Source organism: Bactrocera dorsalis, chromosome 5 (genome assembly GCF_023373825.1).
Source record: "Bactrocera dorsalis isolate Fly_Bdor chromosome 5, ASM2337382v1, whole genome shotgun sequence".
NCBI lineage: Eukaryota > Metazoa > Arthropoda > Insecta > Diptera > Tephritidae > Bactrocera > Bactrocera dorsalis.
Genome location: NC_064307.1, coordinates 32,649,122 through 32,674,321, shown reverse-complemented (window position 1 = coordinate 32,674,321; position 25,200 = coordinate 32,649,122). Strand labels below are relative to the sequence as shown.

The following is a 25,200-nucleotide window of genomic DNA, read 5'->3' as shown; positions in this document are numbered from 1 at the left end:
CATAATTTATGTCAGAAGGATCAAGCTCAGATTACTCTCAAATGCTTTGCCACCCCGTGTGGCTGGTGGGGAGGCGCTAGAATGCACGGTGGTAATTGGTAGCATACTCTCCGGAGCAACACCACATTAGCATTCCGCTTCAATTGATTTCGCTTCTAATAAGGAGCACATGCAACTTGCCACAGTTCAACGAAATTGTGACAAATTTGCGGCAGTATCGTATTGATGGTATATTAAGTTGTGGAACGTGACTTATGGCGATCTTTGTATGAAGCAAAGATACTTGGTGGGTGTAGGGAGACTGCTGGCGGTTATTTGTCGTTAATGTTGAATCCAACAATCTATTGGTGGTAGTTTCTTGATATGTTTGCAAAGCATGAAAAGCGAATATCTTAGAAACAAGGAAATATAGACCGAATACTCACATCCGAATATAACTGCCTTATTCGTCAGCATTTTGGAAAAAGAAGAAAAAAATATGACTGAAGTAGATCATCATGTCACCTAACGGGTGTTTGTATCACCTGAAACTAATCGAGCTAGATACATGTGGAGTTATGTATATATAAATGATTAGGTCTAGAGACACGCAGACACGCTTCACCGATAAAAAAATTAAAAAATTATAAAACGTCTGGCAAGTCTTAAAGAGATGTTCGGAGAGCTTTACATCCTTCGCGAGTCCCTTCGAATGATTTTGGTGCATATTTTGGACATGAAACGCGTTTTTGCTCGACTCGTTACGATTGAGTTGATTTTTTTTTTTCAAAAAAAGTACCGTAAGCAAGTCTTTTGGGATACATATGAATCATATGATATGATTGATCGTGCGAATTCTTATCCCACATTCATGGAGAGCATGATAACTGCCATGAGACATGACGTTATGAGTTTGACATACAAACAAGTCAACATCGATTTGGTGCATCATGGATTTGATCCGGAGGGACAGACGGTCAATAAGGAGTTATATTTGGCCGTATTGAGGCGTTTGCGTGAAAACATTCGTCGAAAACGGTTGGCATTGTGGAAGAACCTTCCCATCAAGTTGCGATTGTGACCCAGTTTAAAGACAGATTTGGCTCCGATTTTTTATTTTTTTGTTCCTTGGAATCCGGCTTCAGTCGATCAAAGAGATAAAACAAAATTCGATGAAGGAGCTGAAGGCCATCCCAAAAAGTTCGAATGAAAAGTGTTTCAAGGACTGGAAAAATCCTGTATTATATCTAGTGGAGATTACCTTGAATGCGACAAAATAAATATTGATGAATAATCAAATATTTTGCGATTTATCTGTCTGACCCAGAAAAGCTTCATGAGAGTCCGTGACAAAATTGGACAATGGGCGTGGCACTGCCCACCTTTAGGGCAAATTCCATATCTTAGGTTCTACTCAATCAAAATCAACCGAATTCGTATTATATCATTCTCGTGACATTTCTATATTAAGGTATGAAAATTAGCGAAATCGGACAAATCCCACACCTATCTGCCATATAACGCGAGTATAAAATTCATCTGGTTCCCTTACCTTCCAGTAAACAAATTAAGCTAAAATTATCAGAACGGCATACGATTTGTATCTCTTGTCTCTAAATTGTCAAAATCGGACTATAACTCTTCAAGCCTCTAGTGACCACATACGAGTATGTATATGAACCTCAGTGCTTTTAGCTGACTTTTAACCGAAAATATCGATCAATCTCTGCAAAATATTATTAAAGCTCGGAAATAATATGTTCGTATCATGAATAATCTGCCTGTCTGTCCAAATTGCGTACGGTCAACTATTCTCTAGGCCTTCATATTCAGAATATATAGATTTTTGAATTTTCAGTTGTAACCTCATATATCGGCAAATATGCGAGATGTCTCAATGAAGTATGGAGAAAATATTTTCAGCAATACCTTCACCTTTATGCTTAAAACATCTAAAATCGGGTGAAAATTTAACTCAGCTTCCATAAAAGTGACTTTACATCTTATATTGGTCAATATGTGCAGATATCTTAATGAAACTCGGAGAGCACTATTTTCTGATAATGATATGTCGTTAGACATCAAAAGAATAAAATCAGGCCAATACTACCCCTAATTTCCATATATCTTATAAAAATATTAAACATCCGTTCGCGCTTATACCGTATATGTAAATCGGTTAGTATATAGTATACGATATCTTAGAAAAATTAAGTGAAAATATAATACTGTATGTAATATATGTAGTTTAATACCGAAAATATGTGAAATCAGTTCACAAATTACCCCAGCCATTAGTCAATTAAGTAATGGTTAGTCTTGGTTAAATTAACCAGTACTTAACCGAAAAACGGCTGCTAACCAGACATTGAGAAAACGACCCTAAGACTTCAATAGTCTAACTTAATTACTACATATAATTCAATAATAAACCGGTACTCACTTAATTCTATTATAGACCAATAGTTCGGCAATATCTCGCCCGAGTCCTGAGTAGGTCGTCTCCACGAACACCAACACCTTCGGATCGATGCGCAGCCGCGCCTCGGAGCGATGATCGGGCGCTCGTGATGATTCGCGTGTGTGCTTCCCGCTAACCATTCGACAGTTGATGAGAGGTGAGGGTCGGGTGTCACGCTGAATTAAACTGTAAAAAACAAATGAGAAAATAAATATATTAATTTAAAATGAATATGAGTATGGCATGAGGGTTGATGCAAAAACAACATGCAAGTGTGTGTGTTATAAATACAAGTGTGCATAGAAGAGAAGTGTATGCACCACAAAATAAGCATCCAGTTAATTGCAAGTGCGCTTTAGCCTAGGTAAACAGCAAAATGACCGGTTGTGTTTTTTTTTTTTTTTTGTACATGTACTTTCAGGGGCTACATGGGTTTCGTCAAACAAAAACTGCTTATTTGCAATAATTTCCTTTTAAAATAAAACATTATGTATTTTATTCAAACTGTCAAAGATTTTGTGAAATTTTCAAATAAAAATATTGAAAACCCCGTGAATAAGACATGATTTTCGGATAAGAAGTGTTTTCGCATTGACTGCAAAACTTTTAGCAGGATCATCAAAAATAAAAATGAAAAAGTAAGTTCTTTAGCAAAGTTTATAAAATAGGTAGCAACTTTTCTAGGCCATATCTGGAGACAATATCTATTCTAGAGATTATAGAATTAAATAAGACAATAAAAATGTGTTTAAAGTTGCGAAACCCAAGAAACTGAGCATGTTAGGGAGTTACATCCAATAGTAAGTCCGATGCAACAAGTTTTCTTGTGATTTTGCTTTTATTCTTTGATGAGACAATTTATTGTATTTTAATATTCGGTGATTTATTTCGAAAATACCTGAATTCCCTTGATTCCGTAGCCAATCTTTAGCAAGATTTTGGAGTCTGGCTATGAGTAGGACATTTCAAGAACTGAGTGACTAGTCCGCGTATATACAGACAGACGGACTTGGCATCATCGACTCAGCTCGTTACGCTGAGCACTTGTAACGGGTGATTCAAGTATAAGTATTTTTTTCAATAGCCCTTTTTTGACAGATCACTCGTGAGTCTTGTCAAGCTGCCATGTTATTTTTGTTCAGTATTGTTTGGCATTTCATCGGAGAAAGACTTACGCCTGAACAAAATTTATTACGTAAATTCACGTTCTGTAAAGAATGTGAGAAATCTTGAGACCCACAATTCATAAATTAATAATATAGAATAGTTCACGTCCAGTGTAAAAAATATAGCAGCCGCAGCTGTAAGTGTTCACGAAGACCGTGGAGAGTCGATTCGACGCCGTTCGCAGCAACTCGGACTGACGTATGGAACGACTTGGCGCAATTTAAGTCCAGATCTTAAATTGAAAGCGTACAAAATACATCTTGTGCATGAATTGAAGGCGCTCAAACTTTCGTAAGCTACATCGCTTTGCTCTATGGGCTCTTAAAAAGTTCCAAGGAGATCCACGGTTTTCGAGCAAAATTTTGTTCAGCGAAAAGGTCCATTTTTGGCTCAATGGGTATGTAAACAAGCAAAATTGTCTCTTTTTTGGGACGAAGAACAACTTGAAGAGCTGTCATTTCATCCAGAAGAAACGATGGTTCGGCGTGGTTTATGGACCGGTGGAATTATCGGTTCATATTTCTTCAAAAATGATCCCGATGTGAACGTAACCGTTAATGGCGACCGTTATCTTGCCATATAATTTCACGTTTGGGCCGATCAATTGGCCATCAAGATCGTGTTATATCATACTGTTAGACTTTTTCCTATGAGGACATGTAAAGCCTAAAATCTATAAGGACAATCTCGCTAAGATTCAGGACTAAAAAAAAATTATCTAACGAGTCTTCGAAAATTAAATTCAACGGATGGACTATCTGAGATGTAGCCGCGGCCAACATTTAGAAGAGATAATCTTCAAATATAAACGCCAAGGAATTTTATTTTGAATGATAATAAATATTCCCGATTACATTTGATGTTTCTGTATTTTTTGTTAAAAAAAATAGGGAATTTCGAAATGGATCACCCTTCATATGCGAAATCTGTAAACTGACACTGATTCTGGAGATGTGCTTTGTTTTTCTTTTAAATTTTTTTTTTTTTTTTAATTTTTTAAAATGCTGTCAAAAATGCACTGCTGGTGCATTCGAAGACTTTGTAAGGGCATACTAACAAAGTATTGTTTTTTATTTTGCATTCAAGTTTACAAGCTAACTGGTTTCATCAGAACGATGCAGAAGGCCATATAGCGATTGAAAGCTATTAGTGACTGAATCATATCGAGAAATGGAGCTATCAGATGATCAGGTTTGTCGTTTCATAGGACTTCCCTACTCTAATACGGATAAAACAGCTAAAGCTGAGGAAAGCGACATTCAAAGCTTTATTGAGGACCTAAGAACGACATATGTGTCCTAACTAGTTTCTAGGTTTACGAGATATCGCTCTCAAATTTTGTCCAAGTTTTACTCTTCCCAAGGAATTGCTCATTTGTCAGAACCGCTGATATCGGACTACTATCGGATATAGCTGCCATAAAAACTGATCGGTCAAACTTAAGTTCTTGTAAAGAATCCATTGTATTTGCGAAGGATATTCTAGCCATCGAAGTTGGCGGTTTTTCATGTTTACTTTTTCCTTTTTTTCTCCATCGCTGCTTTCATATTTTGAGCAAATTACATAGCTTACACTACATTGATTACTTTCCAGGGACAATACACATTGTTTGGGCTAATTGTTTAGTTGGGAAAATTAACTAATTTCGTGCCACATGATGACTCCAAGGATTTACCAACTGGGTCGCATTAACTCTTTTTTATGCACATGTGTGTGCATGTTTGTAAACAACTGTAATTGCGTGTTGTGTCGCTTAATTTATGCGTGAGTGTCGAAAGCTGTTGTTTTAGAGTTGAGTGATGAGATTGCCTTTTTCCTGCGTACAGTGGAGCACTAGCAACAACAACAAACACAAATGATATCAACAATAAAACAAAATTGTTTGCACACATTTGCATAAAAGTTGTCGAGCGACAACGCACACACTCACACGCACGCGTGACACGCGACATGTCAACACGGCGAGCGAAATCGCCGAGCGGCAGCAGCGAATGCCCGGAAATGCAATTACTCCACAACTAAATAATAAAACTAAAAAAATATAGTAAAACCTTCAGCCGAATTAGCATAAACCTGGCAAAGTTTCGTGCACTCAATGCCGTTATACGCGCTCGTGTACAGCCATGTACGTGTGTATGTATGTATGTATCATATATAGCATATATCATAGAAGCGTATGAGCGACTGTTCAGCGACTGCCGTCAATATAGCGTGTGTGTAGAGTAAAGCAGAAGAGTACAGCGCAGAGGCACAAAGTGAGCGAATTTGAACTTTTTGCTGTTTTTGGCAGCAATTTCGCCTTTTGTGATTTTATGCTTTTATTGCCTCATTTACGGCGCAAACAAACTTTTACGTTTTTTGTTTTTGTTTTGTTTGCCATTATTGTTGTTGTTCTGTTGTTTTAACTTAACTGCTAATGCGGTTGCATTGTGCGCTCTTTATTTAGAATAACGTTACACCTTGTCCAACAGCATGTGTGTTTGTGGTTTTTGAATGTGTGTGTAAGCGCCGTTTCCGGTTCCGCACTTTGACACCTGACTGTATAGATATGTGGTTTCATACTCTTTCGTATGCCTTTTGTATTATACAAGTGAGTAACACAAAATGTGCAATGTGTTTTTATACCTTGAAGGGAGTATATGAAGTTAGTCGCAAAGTTTGTACTTTGTAACACCCAAAAGGAAACACCGGAGACCCCATAAAATATATACAACCAGCGAACCAGTCGTTTAGTTTTTGAGATATCGATCTAAAATTTTGCATACGTCTTTTTCTCCCACAAACGCTGCCCATTTGTCGGAACCGGCGACATCGGACCACTATAGCATATGGCTGCCATACAAATTGAACCATCGGATTAAAGTGCTTGTATGGAGCACTCTTTTATTCAACGAGATATCCGTGCCAAATTTGGCATGGGCTATTGTTGAGGGCAATCGTGCCATCCCTGAAGAAATTGTTCAGATCGGACCACTATAACATATGGCTGTCATACAAACTGAACGATCGGAAATAAGTTCTTGTATGAAAAATTTTTTTGGTTGACGAGATATCTTCACGAAATTTGGTACAAACTATTGTCTAAGTCAACGCTATAATATCTGAAGAAATTTTCCAGATCGGCCGTCTATAACATATGGCTGTCATACAAACTGAACGATCGGAAATAAGTTCTTGTAAAAAAATTTTTTTGGTTGACGAGATATCTTCACGAAATTTGGTACAAACTATTGTCTAAGTCAACGCTATAATATCTGAAGAAATTTCCCAGATCGGCCCACTATATCATATGGCTGCCATACAAACTTAACGATCAGCAATAAGTTCTTGTAAGAAAAAATTTTTTGGTTGACGAGATATCTTAACGAAATTTAGCATACGTTATTGCCCAAGTCTTGGCTAAAATATATGCAGAAATTTTCCAGATCGGCCCACTATAACATATGGCTGCCATACAAACTGAAAGCTCAAAATCAAGTTCTTGTACGGAAAAATCTGAACTTGCGAAGGGTATTCTTACTTCGTTGTAACGTAGATTAACATATTTTCTTGCTTGCTCTTTTGTAGTTGATATTCGGTACAGTTTTCCCTCACTATGTGTCTTGTTGCAAGTCTGCGGTGCAAATGCAAGCATTTTATGGCACAATTTTTTTTGTTTAAGTGCGTGTGTACTTGCTTTTATGTAAATTTTTGTTAATAAATTCATAGCAAAAAGTTTAATTTTTCTCGCTGCCAAAGTTCGCAAATGCCACTGTAATTCTTTAGAGATGTAAAACAAAATTCACTCACACGCAGCTGGTGGCATATACCCAAAGGGAAATTCTTGAATCAGTAACAATGAAGGAAACCGAAATAAAAATGAAAAAGGCACAATATCGTTGGGAGTTCGATTTCAATATCGATTTTCGAGCATACTAAAGCGACAAAAGTCTCCGACTACTTGCTGGCAGAGCGCCGGTTGAAACAGCGCGAGATAGTTGAGACAATAGACATCTAAAAATCCGACATGGAAGCTGCATTGGACAGCAGAGAAGTGTCTGCGCAATAGGTGCGGTTTTTGCTCATTCCGAACCACAATTGCAAACGGAAGACTACTTCAAAGTAGTTTGTTACGCTGTTTATGCGAAATCGGAAGGAGTTTCTATATAAGTATATGGATCCTCTGCCACACACCGGAGGTTAACAGTGGAATTTACTCGACTAAGTAGGCAAATACTCGGCAAAGTAATGTCCATCGTTTTCTAGCATTAACAAGGAGACCTACATCGATTCTTTGGAGTTGGAAAAAACCGGGCTCTACTACCATATAACGAATTACCAATCTATTAGCATGACAACGTTTCAGCTCATACTTCCACCGTCGCCACGGCCAAATTTGACGAATTAGTCTTTAATTGATACTCCTCCATCTTTTCTTCAGCTTTAGCTCCGTGCAACTTAATTTGGTTGCCAAATTGAAAAGTCTATGGATATACAGATATATTAGTCGAGTAAAGAGGTCATCGCCACAACTCTCATAGCTCTACTAGTGACTTCAAAAAAGAGTGAAACATATTCTCTTCACCAGAGTTAAAAAGTCAACAATAAAATTCCTGCAGGGTAAGCATACATACATATATTTGAGAGAGAGAGAGTGCGTATGTTTGTGTGCGCGTGTCGCATCGCCATCACTTCATAATGTTGACAAACTGCAAAGTTTTTAGTACACATATAAATAACTCACAGAAATTAAAGGAAATTGAATTATATCAACAACACTACCAACAAAAAGGACAACCACCGCCGGGAGACATATAATATTTTGAGCTACGGTATGAACTCATCAGCCCTAATGGCAGGAGTAACTGTATAAAAACAGGCAGAAACAAAATTGCGTCAAAGTAAAAAGTTTGTTGTCAAACAGTTAGTTTGCTGTTGTTGTTGCTGATATTTACATAATATAATCAATTGCTGATGATATGCGTGCCTGACAGGAGTTTCCTGTTGCAGAAGATAAAACTTTCCGAAAAAGTTAATATTATACGCGTACTTTTCAATATTGATATAACAATATAATATTTCGGTTGTTCATTTGCCAAGAATTTCATGCCGAGCTGCTTCAAATAATATGAAATTGCGGATATACTAACTTTTTTTGCTTTCATAACCCTTTGGATTTATTCTCTTTTACGTTCGAAAATGGTCAATAGGTCTTTTGAGAATTGGTGAATCAAAACTAAACTAAACTTGGCATGTCTGAAGTTTGTTGCGTCCGAAGTCTGGTCGGCGTATTGTTTTATGTCATCGACGTAGTTGAGGAAAGACCTCTTGATGCTCCTAGAAGGCGCTTCCGCTACAAGGATGATTTCTGCGAAAGCAACCAGTAGAAACTGCTTGGAAAGGATTTCATTATGTTCCTTAACTGAGAGCATACAGACCACACTATGCAGGTATTCGATGGGAGACATCAAGAGGTATTCTATTGTAATCCGGAATGAGGTATTCTGGCAGGTTTTCAGCTTCATCGTCTTCGTTTCACTGCATCCAGGCGACCGTTTTGGTAAGGCGTAGTTAAGGACCGACCGCCCGATTGCTTTGTATATTTCTTTTCCCCATGTGTTGCCGGCTATCGACTTAAGAATTTTGTTTCGGCTCTGTACTTTGGCAATAATTGCGGTCTTGTGAGGAGTGAAGGAGCACAGGCTATAAAAGTCACACCTAAATTTTTAGGGTTATTGACAGTCTGAGGCGCTATGTTCCACCTAGGAACTACGGGACAATATATATATTGACAGTCGGAATCTTAGCGAGATAGACTACAATATTTAGGTTAAGTCTGCACTCCTTCGTTCAGTCGCTGTGGAGAGTGTTAAGTTCCGTGCAGCGAGGAAGCGAGAAAGACTGGAGAGATAGCCGTTAACGTCTGAGCATTGTCCGAAGTGATTATCGTGCAACCATCAGCATACGAGGTGATAGAAATTCCCTATGGTGGTTCCGGGAGTTTGAGATATTGAAGTTAAACAATAAGGGGGAGAGGACACCACCCTGCGGAAATCCTTATTTAATTCTTCTCAGTTTGGAGTTTTTACCTCGAAAGAGTACAGATGATTGACAACCGCTCATGATTTTGATCGGTCAATCTGTATGGCAGCCCTGTGCTATAATGGCTCGTTCTGAATAACTTTTTCGGATCCTTTGTCTTAAACAGTAATTCATGACAAAATTTCTTGAAGATATCTCGTGAAATGAGAAAGCTTTCTCACTTGACCGATTCGATCGTTCAGTTTTCCCGATATCTGCGGCTCCGACACATGAGAAACACAGACAAACGGGCATGGCTAAAACAACGCAGTTAGTCATGCTAACTACATATTTATATTTTATAGGGTCTCTGACGTTATTTTTTAGATTCCCCAGCGAGCAGGGCTACAATTTGCTTGCAATGAGGTATGCCTCTCGTAAGAGGCGAACTATGTATGTTAATAGACTTTCCTCGAACTTTCAGTACAGCCTTATCAGAAATGATGCTTACTCAGCTTGAAGTAATATTATAGACTTTGAATGAGGAATCTCATAAAAAACATTTGAAGTTCAAGCGTTAGTCCTTGGAGTTCGCTCCAATCTGCTCACTGAGTTTGGCCTTTTGGCGGTTTGTTTAAACCTAAAGCGGGTAGAATTGAAAATTAAGTTCAGTGTGCAGTTGTACTGCGGCCGGGTATCGGATCCACAGCACGGCAGAGGTTTCAGGTCGGCCACGAACCCGATAATGTTAGAAAAAATGCAGCGCCCTTTCTTTTGAACAAGTTTTTCAAGAAGCAAAAAGCTGAATAATAGCAATAGTTCAACTGAAGCTATTTATATTTCTCAACTTTAATCTAAATATAAATAACTTCGTTTGCCAAGAATAGTTTAATTTGTGATCCAAGCCATTTGCATACGAGCTTTTAATTCACTTCCGGCTCCTTTAGCAGGCCAAATTATCATAACACATTAACAGATCTTTAAAATACAGTTATTTATATAGTTTTTACTTTTACTTTTTTGTAAACTACTTAACTTTGGCAGCCAAAATAAGAGATAGAGCATCTGCCAGGCCATCTGCCGGCGTCACGGCACATGCATTTGGCGCAACTGCACCTCTTTCTGGCCTTCCGGCGAGTTCGTGTGCCAAAAACAATGCGACAAATAAACGAATATTGCAATGGAAAAGCAGGCGACATATTGCACTAATGTATATATCAGCACATCGTATCTACATATATACATACATAGATATATGTTTGTAGTTTGTGCTTACCTATTTATGCAAGAGTTCACATTGTGTTATTAAAATTCAAGAACTACAAAAAGTATGTGTGTAAAGCGACCCATTCAAACTGCATAAGTATGTAAAGAGTATTCAGTATCATACACAATATTTGGGGACAAACCGAGCTCCAGTGCACTTTGCTGTTAGAGGAGCTAAGATATTATTCGCAAAATAAAAAACAACAATGTTTGAGAGCATTGTGGGAAGCAATGCCAAACTTTGGCATCAAATTTCACCGTCAGCACCAAGTGAAACGAGTGCAGGCTCGCAAAAACTATATACATTATAAGTGTCGTATATAACATACACGAGGGCGCAAGAGAGCGGCTTGAGAAGCTAATTTCGTTTGGAAGAAAATTAAAACGTTAGAAGAACTAAAAAACAGTGTCCTAGTGCTTAACCTAGTTTTTACCATGGCTTTGAAAAGGGTTTTTGGGTCTCATCTCTTTTCTGTATGTATGTACATTCTACAATCGTTCTTAAAATGCAGGATATCATCGATAAAAACTAGGCTTAATACGAGTGATTCAAGTAGAGGTACTTTTTTCAATAGCCTGTTTTTGAAAGGTCACGCGTGAGTCGTGTCAAGCTGTCATATTATTTTTGTTCAGTATTGTTTGGCATTTCATCATGGAAAGACTTACGCCTGAACAACGTTTACAAATCGTTCAACTTTATTACGAAAATTCACGTTCTGTAAAGAATGTGTTTCACGCTCTTCCCTCAACATATGTATGGCTAACATAATCGGCTGACTGAGCGTACTTTTCACTACATCGTCACCTATCTTAAGACACGGCAATCATTACTGAATAATATTTGACCAAAATATAGCCGCCTGAGCCAAAAAGATCTGATGGCCGTTAGAATCATCGATCTACATTTCTTAAAAATTAATGACGATGTGAACGTAAACGACTATTTGATGCCTGAAATCGAAGCTCTTGACGACTTTTGGTTTTAACACATATCACATGAAGCAATGGATTTATTGAGCGAACACTTCGTTGAGAAGATTATCTCACGTTTCGGGTCAGTCGTTGGCCACCAAGATTGTGTGATATCATACCGTTAGACTTTTTTCTGGGGAGGGTCTGTAAAGTCTAATGTCTATGCAGACCATCACACTTCGATTCTGGCCGTGGAGCAAGACCTCACGCGTGTCATTCGCCAGTTACCAGTCGAAATATTCGAACTAGTCATCGAAAGTTGAACTCAACGGATGGACGCTCTGAGATGTAGCCGCGGGCAACATTCAAAGCAGATAACCTTCAGGTAATAAACTAAAAGATTGTTCTTTCGAATGATAGTAAATATTTCCCAATAAATTTGAAGTTTCGGTGTTTTTTTTTTAAGTCGGTTACCTCGAAATGAATCACCCTTTAATTGTCATATATTTAACCCTAAAAGTTAACGTCTTGACAACTATACAGGTAGGAAAGGTACTGATAAGTACTTATGGAAGGTTAGATTTGGTTTCGTACTTAAAATTCATAAAAATTAACGAATGATAAAGTAATAAGTTTATATCGAAGATCTGTTAAAATTTTGATAAAGAAGTGTGTAATTCGAAAAAGCACAGTTCGGTGTATCAGCGTCATAAAAACTTATGGTTTGTTAAGAGAACAGAACGATTTGCTGCCGCAAGAGAATGAAGGGAATTAAACAATGCATTTTATTGGGTCGCAAACGTGTTCTGCCTTACAAACTTTGTGGCAAACTTAATTTACGAGAAGGTTGGAACCGGACAGTTTATGGACATAGCGCCAGCCTTAGTCAGCTAAAACTAAGTAAATCCGACTATTTCCTCCCAAGGTTAGATATAAATAAATACTTTCGGATGATGAATGCAGACGCGAATATACTTAAATAGAGGATTCTATACAGACTATCTCTACCTATACTCCAATGATTTTGACATCTCTATTTCTGTTCGTCTATCACACTCACTCAGCATCTTTCAAGCGGAAGTACTAGGTACAGAGAAGACATGTGCTGTTCTATCGCATAACTACGGGAGGGTATGGAAAGCAACTATCTGCATGGATAGCCAGGCGATGTTGTTGGTTGTGTCGATGTCGCAGATTAATTCTAGCGTAGTGAAGACTTGCAGAAAGGTAAAAATTTGTGTACGCGATCTTAGTAATATTTTCGGAAAAGCAGAGAAGTTGGTAACACAAGAAGCCTCTTTAAAAGCAGCCGGGGCGAAGTTAATAAAATGCTCGCTGAAAGGATAAAAAATAGCTACATTCCTTAACCCCTATCTTTTTTCCATAAACCTGATACACTGCTATTCCTAATAAATAAGGTTTCCAGAAGTCTTCGCCCTTGGCTTTGATGGAATGGTATAGAAAGAAAGGTGGCGAAACACCGTAGAAAGTGAATTCTTAAAACAATTTAGGGAAAAGACGTGAGTCCTTATAGAGAACAGCTGACTTAAAGCTTTTCAGTAAGATAACTTTAAAAGACAATTATCCCGAGAACAGTCATGTATTCGAATACAATATTTGCCAATAATAGCGAAGTATCTTCATCTAAAACTCAAACCATAAATTTTTATTAAATTGAACTTGGCTCCATTGAAAATACTTTATCTCACTTAGAATAAATTTTCAATCGCACGAAAGAAACAGATAAACAAATTTCACTTTACTTTGCGCTTTGCATACAAAACATCACTAAATTTATGTGCTCACACACACATGCATAAATATGAAGATATACATATGAAAACTCTAAATTCTAATGTCTTGTCCACCAGCAAATATTTAATGCCCCAAAGCAAGCATGAGAAAATTAAGTAAAGTCATATTTCGTCTCACTTTCCTCGCTCTGACATGCGCATCCTTCTTCCAACTACAGCAACAACGCACTTTATTTGCGTACGTTTAAAATCGTTTGTCAAAAACTATTCGATGTCCATAAAAAGTTCGCCAACTATTTTAAAAAGCTTATAAAACTATTTGTAAAAATGCTAAACAGCGAGCATAAATTCCCTAAAGAAGCCATAAACAGGGCGACCAAAGGAGTCAAGCCAGACGCACATACACATATAAGCAAGACATGAGCACAGGCGTGGCAGGACTCGCCCATTTAAAGCTTTGACGTTACATTTGCATGTGTGTGTTTTATGGCTGAGTGCGTGTGTGTGTGTGTGCGTTGATGTGGCAGAAGAGTAAATTTCGTGCATAAATCTTTTCACTTGAAATTGCACATAAATTATCAGCGTAGATGTTAAAGCCCAAGTGCATATCGCCACGCGCATGTGTGCGCGCTGAGGCGAGTGTGAACTGATGCCGCTTGGCATACACCAACACACACATGCTTACTAAATATAAAGTATATACATACATATTGGCATATACATATATCGTTGTTGTATGCAACGTTTGGCAGCGCGTACAGTGGAGAGCGAGTGTTGGACAGCAGACCGAAGATTATTGGGTGAATGTTGTGTCTGCGCTACAAGCCACAAACGCAGTGACGACAAATAAGCGCAATAACAAAAAAAATTTTGCATGTTAAAATAATTTTTGGTCTCTCTGACTGGTTTGCAACGGTAGTGGTAGCGTTAAAATCCTTGACTTTCAAGGAAACTCAAAGCAGCGGACGAAGTCGTAGCAGTAAACCACAAAGGGCGGACAGTAGTTTGTCCAAAAGCGCTGTTTATTGCAAACAAAATGCATGAAAATGTTTGAAGGTTAGGGTGGGTCTTAATGCCGCATGATTTTTTGCATAAATGTATTTTAGTTTTTAAAAACGGCTGCGACACCAAGTTATCCCTTACACATGCTCGCTCAGACTTGCCGTGTTACAGCCCAATCCCATGATGATTAAGAGAACAGCGTATCAAAAGAGTGCCTTGAAAAGCGCCTCAAACAATACGAGCATTATTTGGTGCCAATTGGTAAGGTGCAATGAACACCTATTCCACCTCGGTTGGGGTCGAGGTCAACAGTCCTCGAAGTACCGATCTCAATGGGCACAGTGGAGCCAACTCCAACGATTTTCTGCTTCCCGTGGTACCGGAATTTAGTTGATGCTTCATTTAGCTCCCAAAAAATGCCAAAAGGTGAGGTGAACACCTATTCCTCCTTGATCGGGTTTGAGGCCCATCTAAAACACTCTGGTACGGCACACGGTCACAAGGTTAGTTTTTTCCGCATTTGGGTATGAACAGTAGGCACCACGATATTCCCCGATGTGCTGACCTCAATGAGGTAATATTGGGGTTGAAGCCAAAGCCAACGCCCTCAATAAGCAAAGTGGAGCGAACTCCAGGGGCTTACTGCTTCTCGTGGTACCGGAATTTCGTTAATGCCTCATTAGTTCCAATACCAGTAGGTAAGGTAAAATGAACAATTACTACACCTTGGTCGGGTTCGAGGCCCATCTGGGTACGGCAACCGGTCACAATTCGACTCCATATTGTGATGACTCAAGGTCAGCTTTCTCCGCATCTAGATTCGAACCACAGCCACCACAACTCGCAGTACAGATCTCAATTAGCATGGTGGAGCGCACCCCGAGGCTATCAGAATATAGTTTCCGTTCACACCTCGTAACCGGAGTTTCTTCCAGTTGAGCCCCGATTCAGCTCCTGACTGGTGACATTTTTAGCTTCAAATGTCTATTCATTTGTAAGAATCTCACTCAAAGTCTTATTATTTCAGTTCTAGCACCATATAGCTGGATGGGGATGTATTTTCAGACTTGCCTATGCCTACTGCTTAAGACAAAGTCCTTAGAAAAGACAAGGGAATTCCGTGGATTTTAGTGGCCTATTACGGTAGGCATGCCTTAACGCGGTAAATTCTTACCACCATCAAACCCACTAGGCAGAATCTCTCAGAGAGTCAGAAGTTGTAGCTATCTCGAGCTCTGCGAAGTGCCTTGCTAAGCACATTATTATTGTAGCGACAGAAGACATTATTATCATTAATTTCAAGTAATGGTGGCGAATTAACAGTTCTTGGCCAGTTAGGTCAGGGTCGGTTGCTTATACCCAGTTGTCGTGGGAACGGATGATAAGTACCTTTCAGGCGTCTGCGACTCTCTACCTAGGATTGACTACTTCGGGCCTTATTAAGCGCCGTTTTGGAGAGCTTCAGCTCAACGAAACTTATTAGAAACTCAACCTTCCTTAGAAAAGTTTTTTTAGAACTTACTTTGTTACATAGCTACAGATGATTGGCCGTTTGGAAGTTCAGATTTTACTCCACTGAATTGCAGTTTGTCGATGAGCTGTACCAAAAGCTCCGATAAGATAGGGAAAGACCTCTCTGCGCCTTTCGCTATCAAACGAGGTTTTAGAAGAGGTGACTCTCTATTGTGCGATTTCTTCAATCTACTCCTGGAGTAACTAATTCAAGCCGCAGTGCTGAATAGAGATGGTACAATCTTCTGTATGACAGCTGGCGTACGTGGTGACATTGGCCACAACAACAACATCAGCCTCGAAATCCAACGCAGAATAACTCTTGCCAACCGGGCTACTTCAGACTATGTAAGCAATTGAGAAGAAAAGTCTTCTCTCGACGAATAAAGATCAAATTCTACAAGTCTCTAACATCCCCATCCAGCTATATGGTGCAGAAGAAGACAATGACAACATCTGATGAGTCGGCGTTACAAGTTTTGGAGGGAAAGGTTCTGCGAAGATTTATGGTCGTTTGCGATGCTTATATCGTTCAGCGAACTAAGAGATAGCGGCTACTCTGGCTAGATCATGTCGTCCGAATGGAAGAAAAGACTCCGGCTCTGAGAGTATTCGATGCAATATTTGTCGGAGGGAAGCAGAGAAAGAAGGAGACCTAAACTCCGCTGGAAAGACTAGGTGGAGATGGCCTTGGCTACACTTGGAGTCAAAAAGCGAAAAGGAAAAACGACTGGCGCGTAAGCGGAATCTACACCAATAAAGAAGGAGATGAAGTTTGTAGTCAGTGTTGCAGAACATGGTCTATCGAACATCCCGCATAAAATCGAATATATCAAGTCTCAAAAAATCTTTGGTTTCAGCAGCGTTGCAAAAAGATAACAATTTTGTACATCGCACATTTAATATTTCACAGAATTGTTTCTGGCCTCAAGGACCACCCTCAATTGTGAAGAAATTCATGTAAATGATTTCAAGACTGCTTTTGGTTAACTTCAGCAAAGACATGCCGAGCAATAACAGACATACAGTTACACATATTTCAATATTCATGACAACATTTGGTAAAATGTTGCCACTTGCAACGGCACTGCCACACATAGCTAACGGCAACGCTGGCCCTTCGTGTTGCACATGCGATGTTGTAAGGAGGGCAGCTGCTGCTCCACAGCGCCCAAAAGCACGCAACATTGTTTTGCGAAAATTATTGCACTAAAATGGCAGTGATTTATTTGTGTTCAGTGAAAAGTTCCGTTTCCGGTTTGTGCTTCGCTGCCGCTTTTCGACTTACCGCCACTTCTTACACACTCAAATGCATTATGCGGCGCTTTCTTTCCACTTTTGTGTTTGCGTTTTTCGCGCAACGGAAGTCGTTGCACAGCAAGCCAGCGGACGTCATCATGCTGCACACAATAAGGGCAGCCGGCAGCTGGCAAACAGTGAATGAAGATGTGTCGACCCGACTGACACACCGACAGTTGGACAGATGGACTAACCAACAGCCTGACAGACTGGCATTCAAATGGCCAGCCAGACAGACAAGCAGATTGCCGAGCCGAACACGCAGACAGACTGTTCGCAAGACTAACAAAGTGGAGCAAAAAGTGTGTGGCGCTTAGACTTAGCATACCCACGCATTGACACACAAACACCATTGGCGGCGCGTACTGACCGTGCATGGGAGCTGTCGAAACCGTGTACGCCCGAGCTGACGGCGAAATTTATGCATTTGAAACTAATTTGCGCATAAACAAAACACCAAAGCTCGAAGCGGGCGTATTGGAGCGCCGCATTTGCTCCAACATAAACACAAGAGCAACAAAAATCGAACGGCATAGCCGTAGACATTGGCGCTGCGAGGAGCAGTAGTGGCAAAGGCAATATCAGGCAGACCAAGGCAGCCGACTAGGTCCTGCTCAACAGCCGTCACCCAATGAGTGGGGGGCGAGGGTGGTACATATGAGCAGGGTTGGGCGTGCAAGTGCAATGAATGAGCATAGCTTCCGTTGCGGTCGCGTTGCACAAAACCAACGACGTTGCCGCAAGCAACTTTGTACATCTGCAACATTGCAACATTTCTGCTTCTCTGTTTTGTTTTTTCTTTTTTGTGTTGCTTTGCAAGGTTTTTGCTTTCGCTCCACTCATTTTTCCATTTAGCATTTCCGTGCAGGCTGTTTATTATCCAAAGCAATATCGTTGGCTCTATCTACTCCCACGACAAATGGCGCGATGAGATATCGACAATGCCGACCTCGGATCTCAACTACACTGGAAGCTTCTTCACTGCGCACTCCGCCTGAAACGGCGGCAAAATAACGAGTACAACAACGACAAAAACATTAGTCTGAAGAACAACAAGAACTGCAAAAACAAGTGCAACGTAAAACAACACTGTGTTGGAAATTAATTCCGACAAAGGGACACGAGTGGGTTATACCAAGTAATACGATAATACTACATACAATAATGGATATCTGTATACATTGCGCTAGAATTATGTACCTTCAGTCTTCTCGACATGGAACTCACCAGTTTCAGGAAAAATTCACTGTTATTATCAAGAAGAAAAGGAAGCACCGGTAGACCACCGTGTGCTAGCTTCAATAGTTCGTTCCGAGATCCTTCTGAATCAAAATAATCGTAAAAGCTGCTTTGATCTGCTCGCACTTAGCACAGACAATCGCGTCACAATGGCAGCTGAGAGCTAAGGGAATACTCTCCAATGGGTACCCCTTGGGTAGCAACAAAATATTTTAACGGATGCTTTTTGCCAAAGCTGTATGGATGAAGGCGTGGTGGAATCATCCCCTATTGTTCGACCTTTGCCAGACTGAGATTGAAATATCGCGGTAAATACACTACTGAAAATTACTTATCGAAATGGCTGGAATTCAATGCTTGATCGATCTATGGGTGATGCACCAAATGATATCCATCGATTTTGGGTGAAACAAACGACCTAACTGAACCTGTTCTAAGGCCGTATTCATGAATTCCGTCCACTTTTCCATTATTATTATTTTAAATAATTTTTTTTTTGTTTAAGGATAGAGGCATGTGTAGAAGTTCACACAAGTGTGGAAAGTACTTCGCCATTCACTTGGGAGTTGCCAGAAATGATTCTTTTACATATGGCTCACCACTTCCGGTCTTAGACGAAGTATTCTCTGGGTAGCCAAAAAACATCCGGCCAGCTAAAGTGAGAAGACGAAACATCTCTTCCCAAGGTTGTGCGCTGAGTTTAAGATCCTCCATATAAAAAAAAACCCCCAATGAAAAGAAGAAAGCAACCTAGGACGAAAGATCCGACTTTTGATGACGACTACAGCAAACGTTTTAAGGACTGCGATTTAAAGGCATGTATCAGGAATGTCCACTCACTAAATTAGGAAGGTGCCGCAGCCCAGTTCGTTTGTGGCCTCGTAAGAGTAGAGGCTTCTATCACCACCGTCCAAAAAGTGCAATAGACGGGACAAAGATATCTTTTATGAGCGCATGGAACGCATGGCGACTTTAACGCCAGCGTGAGCAAAGAAGGTATCTTAGGCACAACAGTCGGTAAATTCAGCCTCCACGAGGAAACGTCCTCAAATGAGTTGACGCTGATCGACTTCGCCTGGGTCCGAAATATGGTTATAACTATGAAGTACTATATTCTAACATAGAAAAATTCATCAAGGCCTGGCTGTCTCCAGATCGAAAAGCCACCAACCAGATCGATCATATTGTGATAGACGGAAGACAACACTCCAGTGTTTTAGACGTGCCTACACTCCGAGGTCCTAGTATTGACTCGAACCACTATCTTTTTGCAGTGAAGATACGCACCCGCCTCTGTGCAGAAAAAAGCATACGTCAATAAACACAAGGTTCGACGTCAAGAAGCTGTTATCACAACAGAGAACGGCACGATTTTCTGCTCATCAGAAACTCGTATAAGGGAACTGTGAGGCGGCGTTTCAAGCTCCTTGCTTACAGCTGCAAACGAAACCATTGGTTTTCGGAAAAGGCAGAATGGCAGAACGGCAGTTGGTGTGATGAGAGATGCCGTAACACAGCGGAGAGAAAACAGACTGCCTACCTCGCAACTTTACAATCGACCGCAACACGTACGGGATGGGACAGATACCGAAAATTGAAGAGGGGAGTGAGACATATGTATTTGCAGACAAAAAAAGTGGAAGGCCAAAAAGCGTGAGTACGAAGAGCTTTGACAAGCTGGCCGATAGGGATAACGCTAGAAATTCCTACAAAAAGATGTGGTGACTAGATTTTAAGACCGGAGCATACTCTTGTAGAACCCCCAGAGGTGATCTAGTAACTGATGCCCAGAGCATACTTAATTTACGGAGGGAACACTTCTTTAGTATGCTGAGGCAGTGAAGGCATAACATCAGGAGATGGCGAACCCGATTCCTCAATCGATGACGATGGAGCGGACGTTCCATTGCCCGACCATGAAGAAGTTCGAATAGTAATTACCCGCCTGAAGAACAATAAAGCGGCGGAGGCCGATGGATTGCCGGCCGAGCAATTCAAACACGGCGGCTAAGAACTGATAAGCAGCATGACTCAGCTTCTTTGTAGAATATGGTCGGACGATTGCATTCCCACGATTGGAATTTAAGTGTGCTCTACCCAATCCACAAAAAGGGAGACCCCACAATCTGCCCCAACTACAGTAGGATAAGTCTCCTAAACATTGCATATAAGGTTCTATCGAGCATATTGTGTGAAAGATTAAAGTCCACCGCCAACAAACTAAGTGAACGTTATCAGTTTAGGCCTGAAAAATCAACAGCTGATAAGATATTCACCACTGAAAATTAAAACATATTCTTAGCATGGAACCATTCATATGCGATTGTAAGAAGGTCAGCATTTACTTCAGAAAGTTACGCATACATGTCGGTTAGCCAGAGCAGGTCTAGAAAGCGTCTTAGTATCAGAATTCGCCAAGAATGAAGCCATTCTAACTCTCAAAAATTTGGCATTCAAGTAATTCCTCTCAAGAAAAGCACAATTAACATCATGAGAATTATGAAACCCGATGGAGCCTTAAAACTGCATAATTCTTGAGCTTCTCTTTACGCTTAGCCCGAATGCTCCCACTACGCTCTACATGTTTATATCAGTATTAAAAATACCTTGTATAAATTATACCAAGCTATTCGCCGCTTAATGACGCGCTCTCAATTATTTCTGTTATTTAATCTTAAATTGATTTTTCCACACAACAAAAACAAGAATGCAGCGAAGCATTCGCAAATATAAACAACATAATTTCACCTTTCAAGCAGAAAATGAAAAAACATTTCTTCGTCTTCGTTGTGTGCGCTTCGTCTGCAGCGCAGACCTTCAATCATGTTGCCTATTATTTTTGTAGTTTTTTTCTTGTTTTTGTTTGCTTTTGCTTTTTTTGTGCTGTTGCTTAACTTGCTTTTGATAGTTTGCCAGAAGTTTCCATTTGCTTCGCTAGTTAAACCTTTTATTATTTTTGCTTTTGCGTCACGTAAACTATGCTCGGTTTTGTTGTTGTTGTTGCTGTTGCTGTTGCGCTCGCCAATTGTATGCACATAATTGCATTCTTTTGTGCAAGGCAGTTTTCGCCTCCACCTTCGTCATGTCAACAAGCACACCAACAACAACAACAACAACAGCAGGAAGAACAAGGTTACCCTCAGCTGAGCTGCTGCCAGCAGCGCCGTGGAACCGCTAAACGCTGAGTCATTCACCGCACGGGCACCATTGTTGTGCTTTCGCAGGTGAACAATGCCATTGGCCAAGCAAATCACTACGCCCGCCCGCCCCGCCGGCAGCTCTCATTCTTTCTTCGTCCTAACCGATTTCTCGGAATTTATTAAATCAGTGTGTAGCGCAGCATTTTTACTCCTCGTTACGCAATACTCACTCGCCTCCCACTTCTCACCGCTCGGCAATTATCCACTTCGTCGTTGGTGAGTTCGCATGTTGCCACATACATTTTTTGTACTCAATAAAGCGGGTAACGGCAGCATCTTGTTTAGTTGTAAAATTTATGGTAACTGTTTTTGTTGTTGTTGTACGCCATTCAATAAATTTTAAATAACTTTCAAGTTATTACGAACACTTTAAACTCGTGTTGGTTAAATGGTGTTCGATATTCATATTATTTACCGTAAATTCTGTAATAAATTTGAATTTGTACGCGCTGCTTTTATTCTCTTGGATTTCAATTTGTTTTCGCTTTGTTACGTCCACGCAGTGTAACCCTAAATGTAGGCAACAGGAAACCCTAAATGTAGGCAACGGTTTGTGTGTGGAGTTGAGTCATTTTTAATATTCAATTTTTAGTAGCTGAAGCTTTCCGTATTATTGTTGTAACGTTTATCAACACTCTGCTTAGAGAAAAGGTATAAGTTAACAGTCATCGAAATCACTTAACAGTAGACCCAGGAAACGAACTGTTTCGACGAGCTTCGCTCCAAAGCGGGAGGGAGTTGAGTGAGTTGGTTACATTGGGCATGCAAAGAGGTGATTAATGTCATACAGGAATTCATTGGTTTTGTATATCAGGCTCTATTTTGGACAAGTAGGAGTTTAACCGACTACAATATCCAATAACAAGGTTGCGCAAGACTCACGCCTGTTTCACGCGATAACTCAAATTCTTGTTCTGCTATTGTTGGCATTTGTACTCCAAGTACACCATTGACTGGGAGGGAGTGAATGAAGATGTTAACAGCTCCATTGTGAATGGTGTTCAGTACACGTCGGAAGTTGGTCGCGTCCTAAATATCGTCGATATATGGTTTTAGTTCGTCAATATCTTGGAAGAATGTGTTCCTGATATTCCTAGAAGTCGGCTCCGCTTCGAACAGTTGACTGTAGCGATGGTTACTATAAAAAATCCAATTAAAAACTCCTTAGAGAGAAATGTCTTATGCCCCTTAAATATGAGCATCCGGAACCCGTAAAGAAGTTGTACGATTGGAGGCATCCTATTACGGCAGGTCTTTATCTTCTCCATCTGCATGCCATATTGGGATGGCATAGGTGAAGACCGGTCGGCAGATTACCTTGTATGTTGCCAACAACGTCATTTTACCCTTGTCCCAAAAGCTGCCGCATAGCAGTTTGAGAACATTTTGCTTAGAGGTCCGCTTTATACCCCTTCGCCTATTCGCAAATAACCAGGCGACACTTTTAGGCTCTTTGCAGTGAAGAAGCGAGAGCAGGTCCTAGGAGGTAGGCGTTCACATTTCATTTTACTACAGTTTCCTCAGAGAAACGTTGTATTAAGTTTTCCACTTTCCTTCGAGAATCATCGCCCTTCAGAAATGGATCAATTTTGTTGCAACTCAGCAGCGATTCGTTGACTTCGGTTCGTGAGCTGTTTTTGCATTTCCCCTCTTTCATTCCTTTTTATATCCAGCCTTATTTAAATTATTTCAAAGGATTTTTATGCAATGATCAACTTCTAAGCAATCGAAACAGTGCTTACATGATGGTCGCATTCTAAAGATATATGATCTATAATTTCAACAATAGGCCTTTGGATGGTGGTGCATCCCTGCGACGAAAATTAGTGAACGGAATCGAATTACTATTTACAAGCCCGACTTGTTTCTTCTTAACAGAAAAATCATTGTGTGCATCACCTATTTTTTTACAGAGTCCTGAAGTATTATTCATGTGCTTCTACAGGAATGTAGACCTTCATTGATATTCCTAACCGTTCTTATTGAAAACCCCGTTATAATTAAATTCTTCATTCAAGTAGTAAATTGGTTCAAACTTACTATCAACTTTCCTGGAATTATTAGGTTACAAGCTCTAGGAGGAAAAGAGTTTAATGAGGAACCCCCCACCTTTTAAAATTATCTAACAATACTTACGGGGTGAAACAATACCTTTTGGATAAAATAAATAAAATATTCAACAAACTCATCACTCATCGTAAGTAATGACCGCAGTCAACTCAGTAATCTAAATATACCGTGTCACACCGCACAAATGTTCTGAAATCTCACCACCGACCCAAATACCCACATATATAAATTGATAATCATGAAGACTAATCACTGAAACGAAATAGCGCCACAAATTGGGTTTAGTGTATTGAAACTGCGTAAAACCCGTGATAACTTTAGTGCTTTTTCATTTAGTTGACTCGGATAATTAATTACACACACAAAGACCGCAACAGCAAAAACCGCTAACCGTCCACACGCACATTAACTAAAACTAAAAGTCAAAAGCGGAAATGATATATAAAATATTTACTGCGGGTTAATGAAGATACAACACATTTAAGGCAATGCTATCCACCACACCGCAATTAATCGGAGAGCCTCTCGCATGCACAAACAAAGGTCACAGTTTTGCGGCTAAATTACAGCTTCCAATTTCAGCTGCCATTTACTAGTATACCACTACGAGTGAATACATGCTGAGATAAAAGCCATGTGCGTTAATGCCCTGCTGGGAAAATCAACGAAATGAGTTTCTGTTTCAGAATTGGTCCGATATTGTGCTATTGAAAGCAGTACACTATGAGAATTATATGGGCTTAAGAGTCGACTGCATGAGATTCACGTAGAGCCGTCAGTATAAATACAGTAAGTCAAGTAAGAGCGTGGTCGACTTTAACGACAGTTAATGAAAGATTTCGCTCTAATTCCTTTGCGAGCCGATATAGGGAAGCTTTGACCTTGATGAATTGTCAACAAAGGTTCAGTTGTCGTCGATCTTTTGAAAGAGAATGACGTTAAACGGCATGAGTGCTAAGTACGCGTCGCGCAACGAGACTGTGTTCCTTTGCATCCACCCGAAAGGTGCCAAAATTTCGCAATCAGCGACTACAGACATTGTACCGAAGACTTGGGCAAAAATCATTGTCAAAGTTCGCGAAGATATACCCGGAAAAAAAGTTGTCTATACAAGGACATGTTTTTTTTTTGTTCAGTTAGTATGACAGCTATATGCTATAGTGCTCCTATATCAATGGTTCCGACAAAAGCTTCTTGGAAAAAACGTGTTCTTGTTAGTAGATTATTATTCGACACGGACGAGGACACTCAGAGCTACACTATCTCGAATGGAGTACCGCAAAGCTCGGTCTTAGGATCATTACTGTGGAACTTAATGTACGACGGAGTTAATACATCA

The 25,200-nt window shown here is 40.0% G+C and overlaps 1 protein-coding gene across 1 annotated transcript in view; it reads right to left on the bottom strand.

Annotated features, from left to right (window-relative positions):
• The window catches only part of LOC105234012 (bifunctional heparan sulfate N-deacetylase/N-sulfotransferase), a 246,450-nt gene that overhangs the window by 81,712 nt on the left and 139,538 nt on the right, over positions 1–25,200 (bottom strand). The window contains exon 5 of the mRNA XM_049458147.1: positions 2,423–2,626. Within this exon, the coding sequence (XP_049314104.1) occupies positions 2,423–2,626 (204 nt within the window). The remainder of the gene's footprint in view (positions 1–2,422; positions 2,627–25,200) is intronic.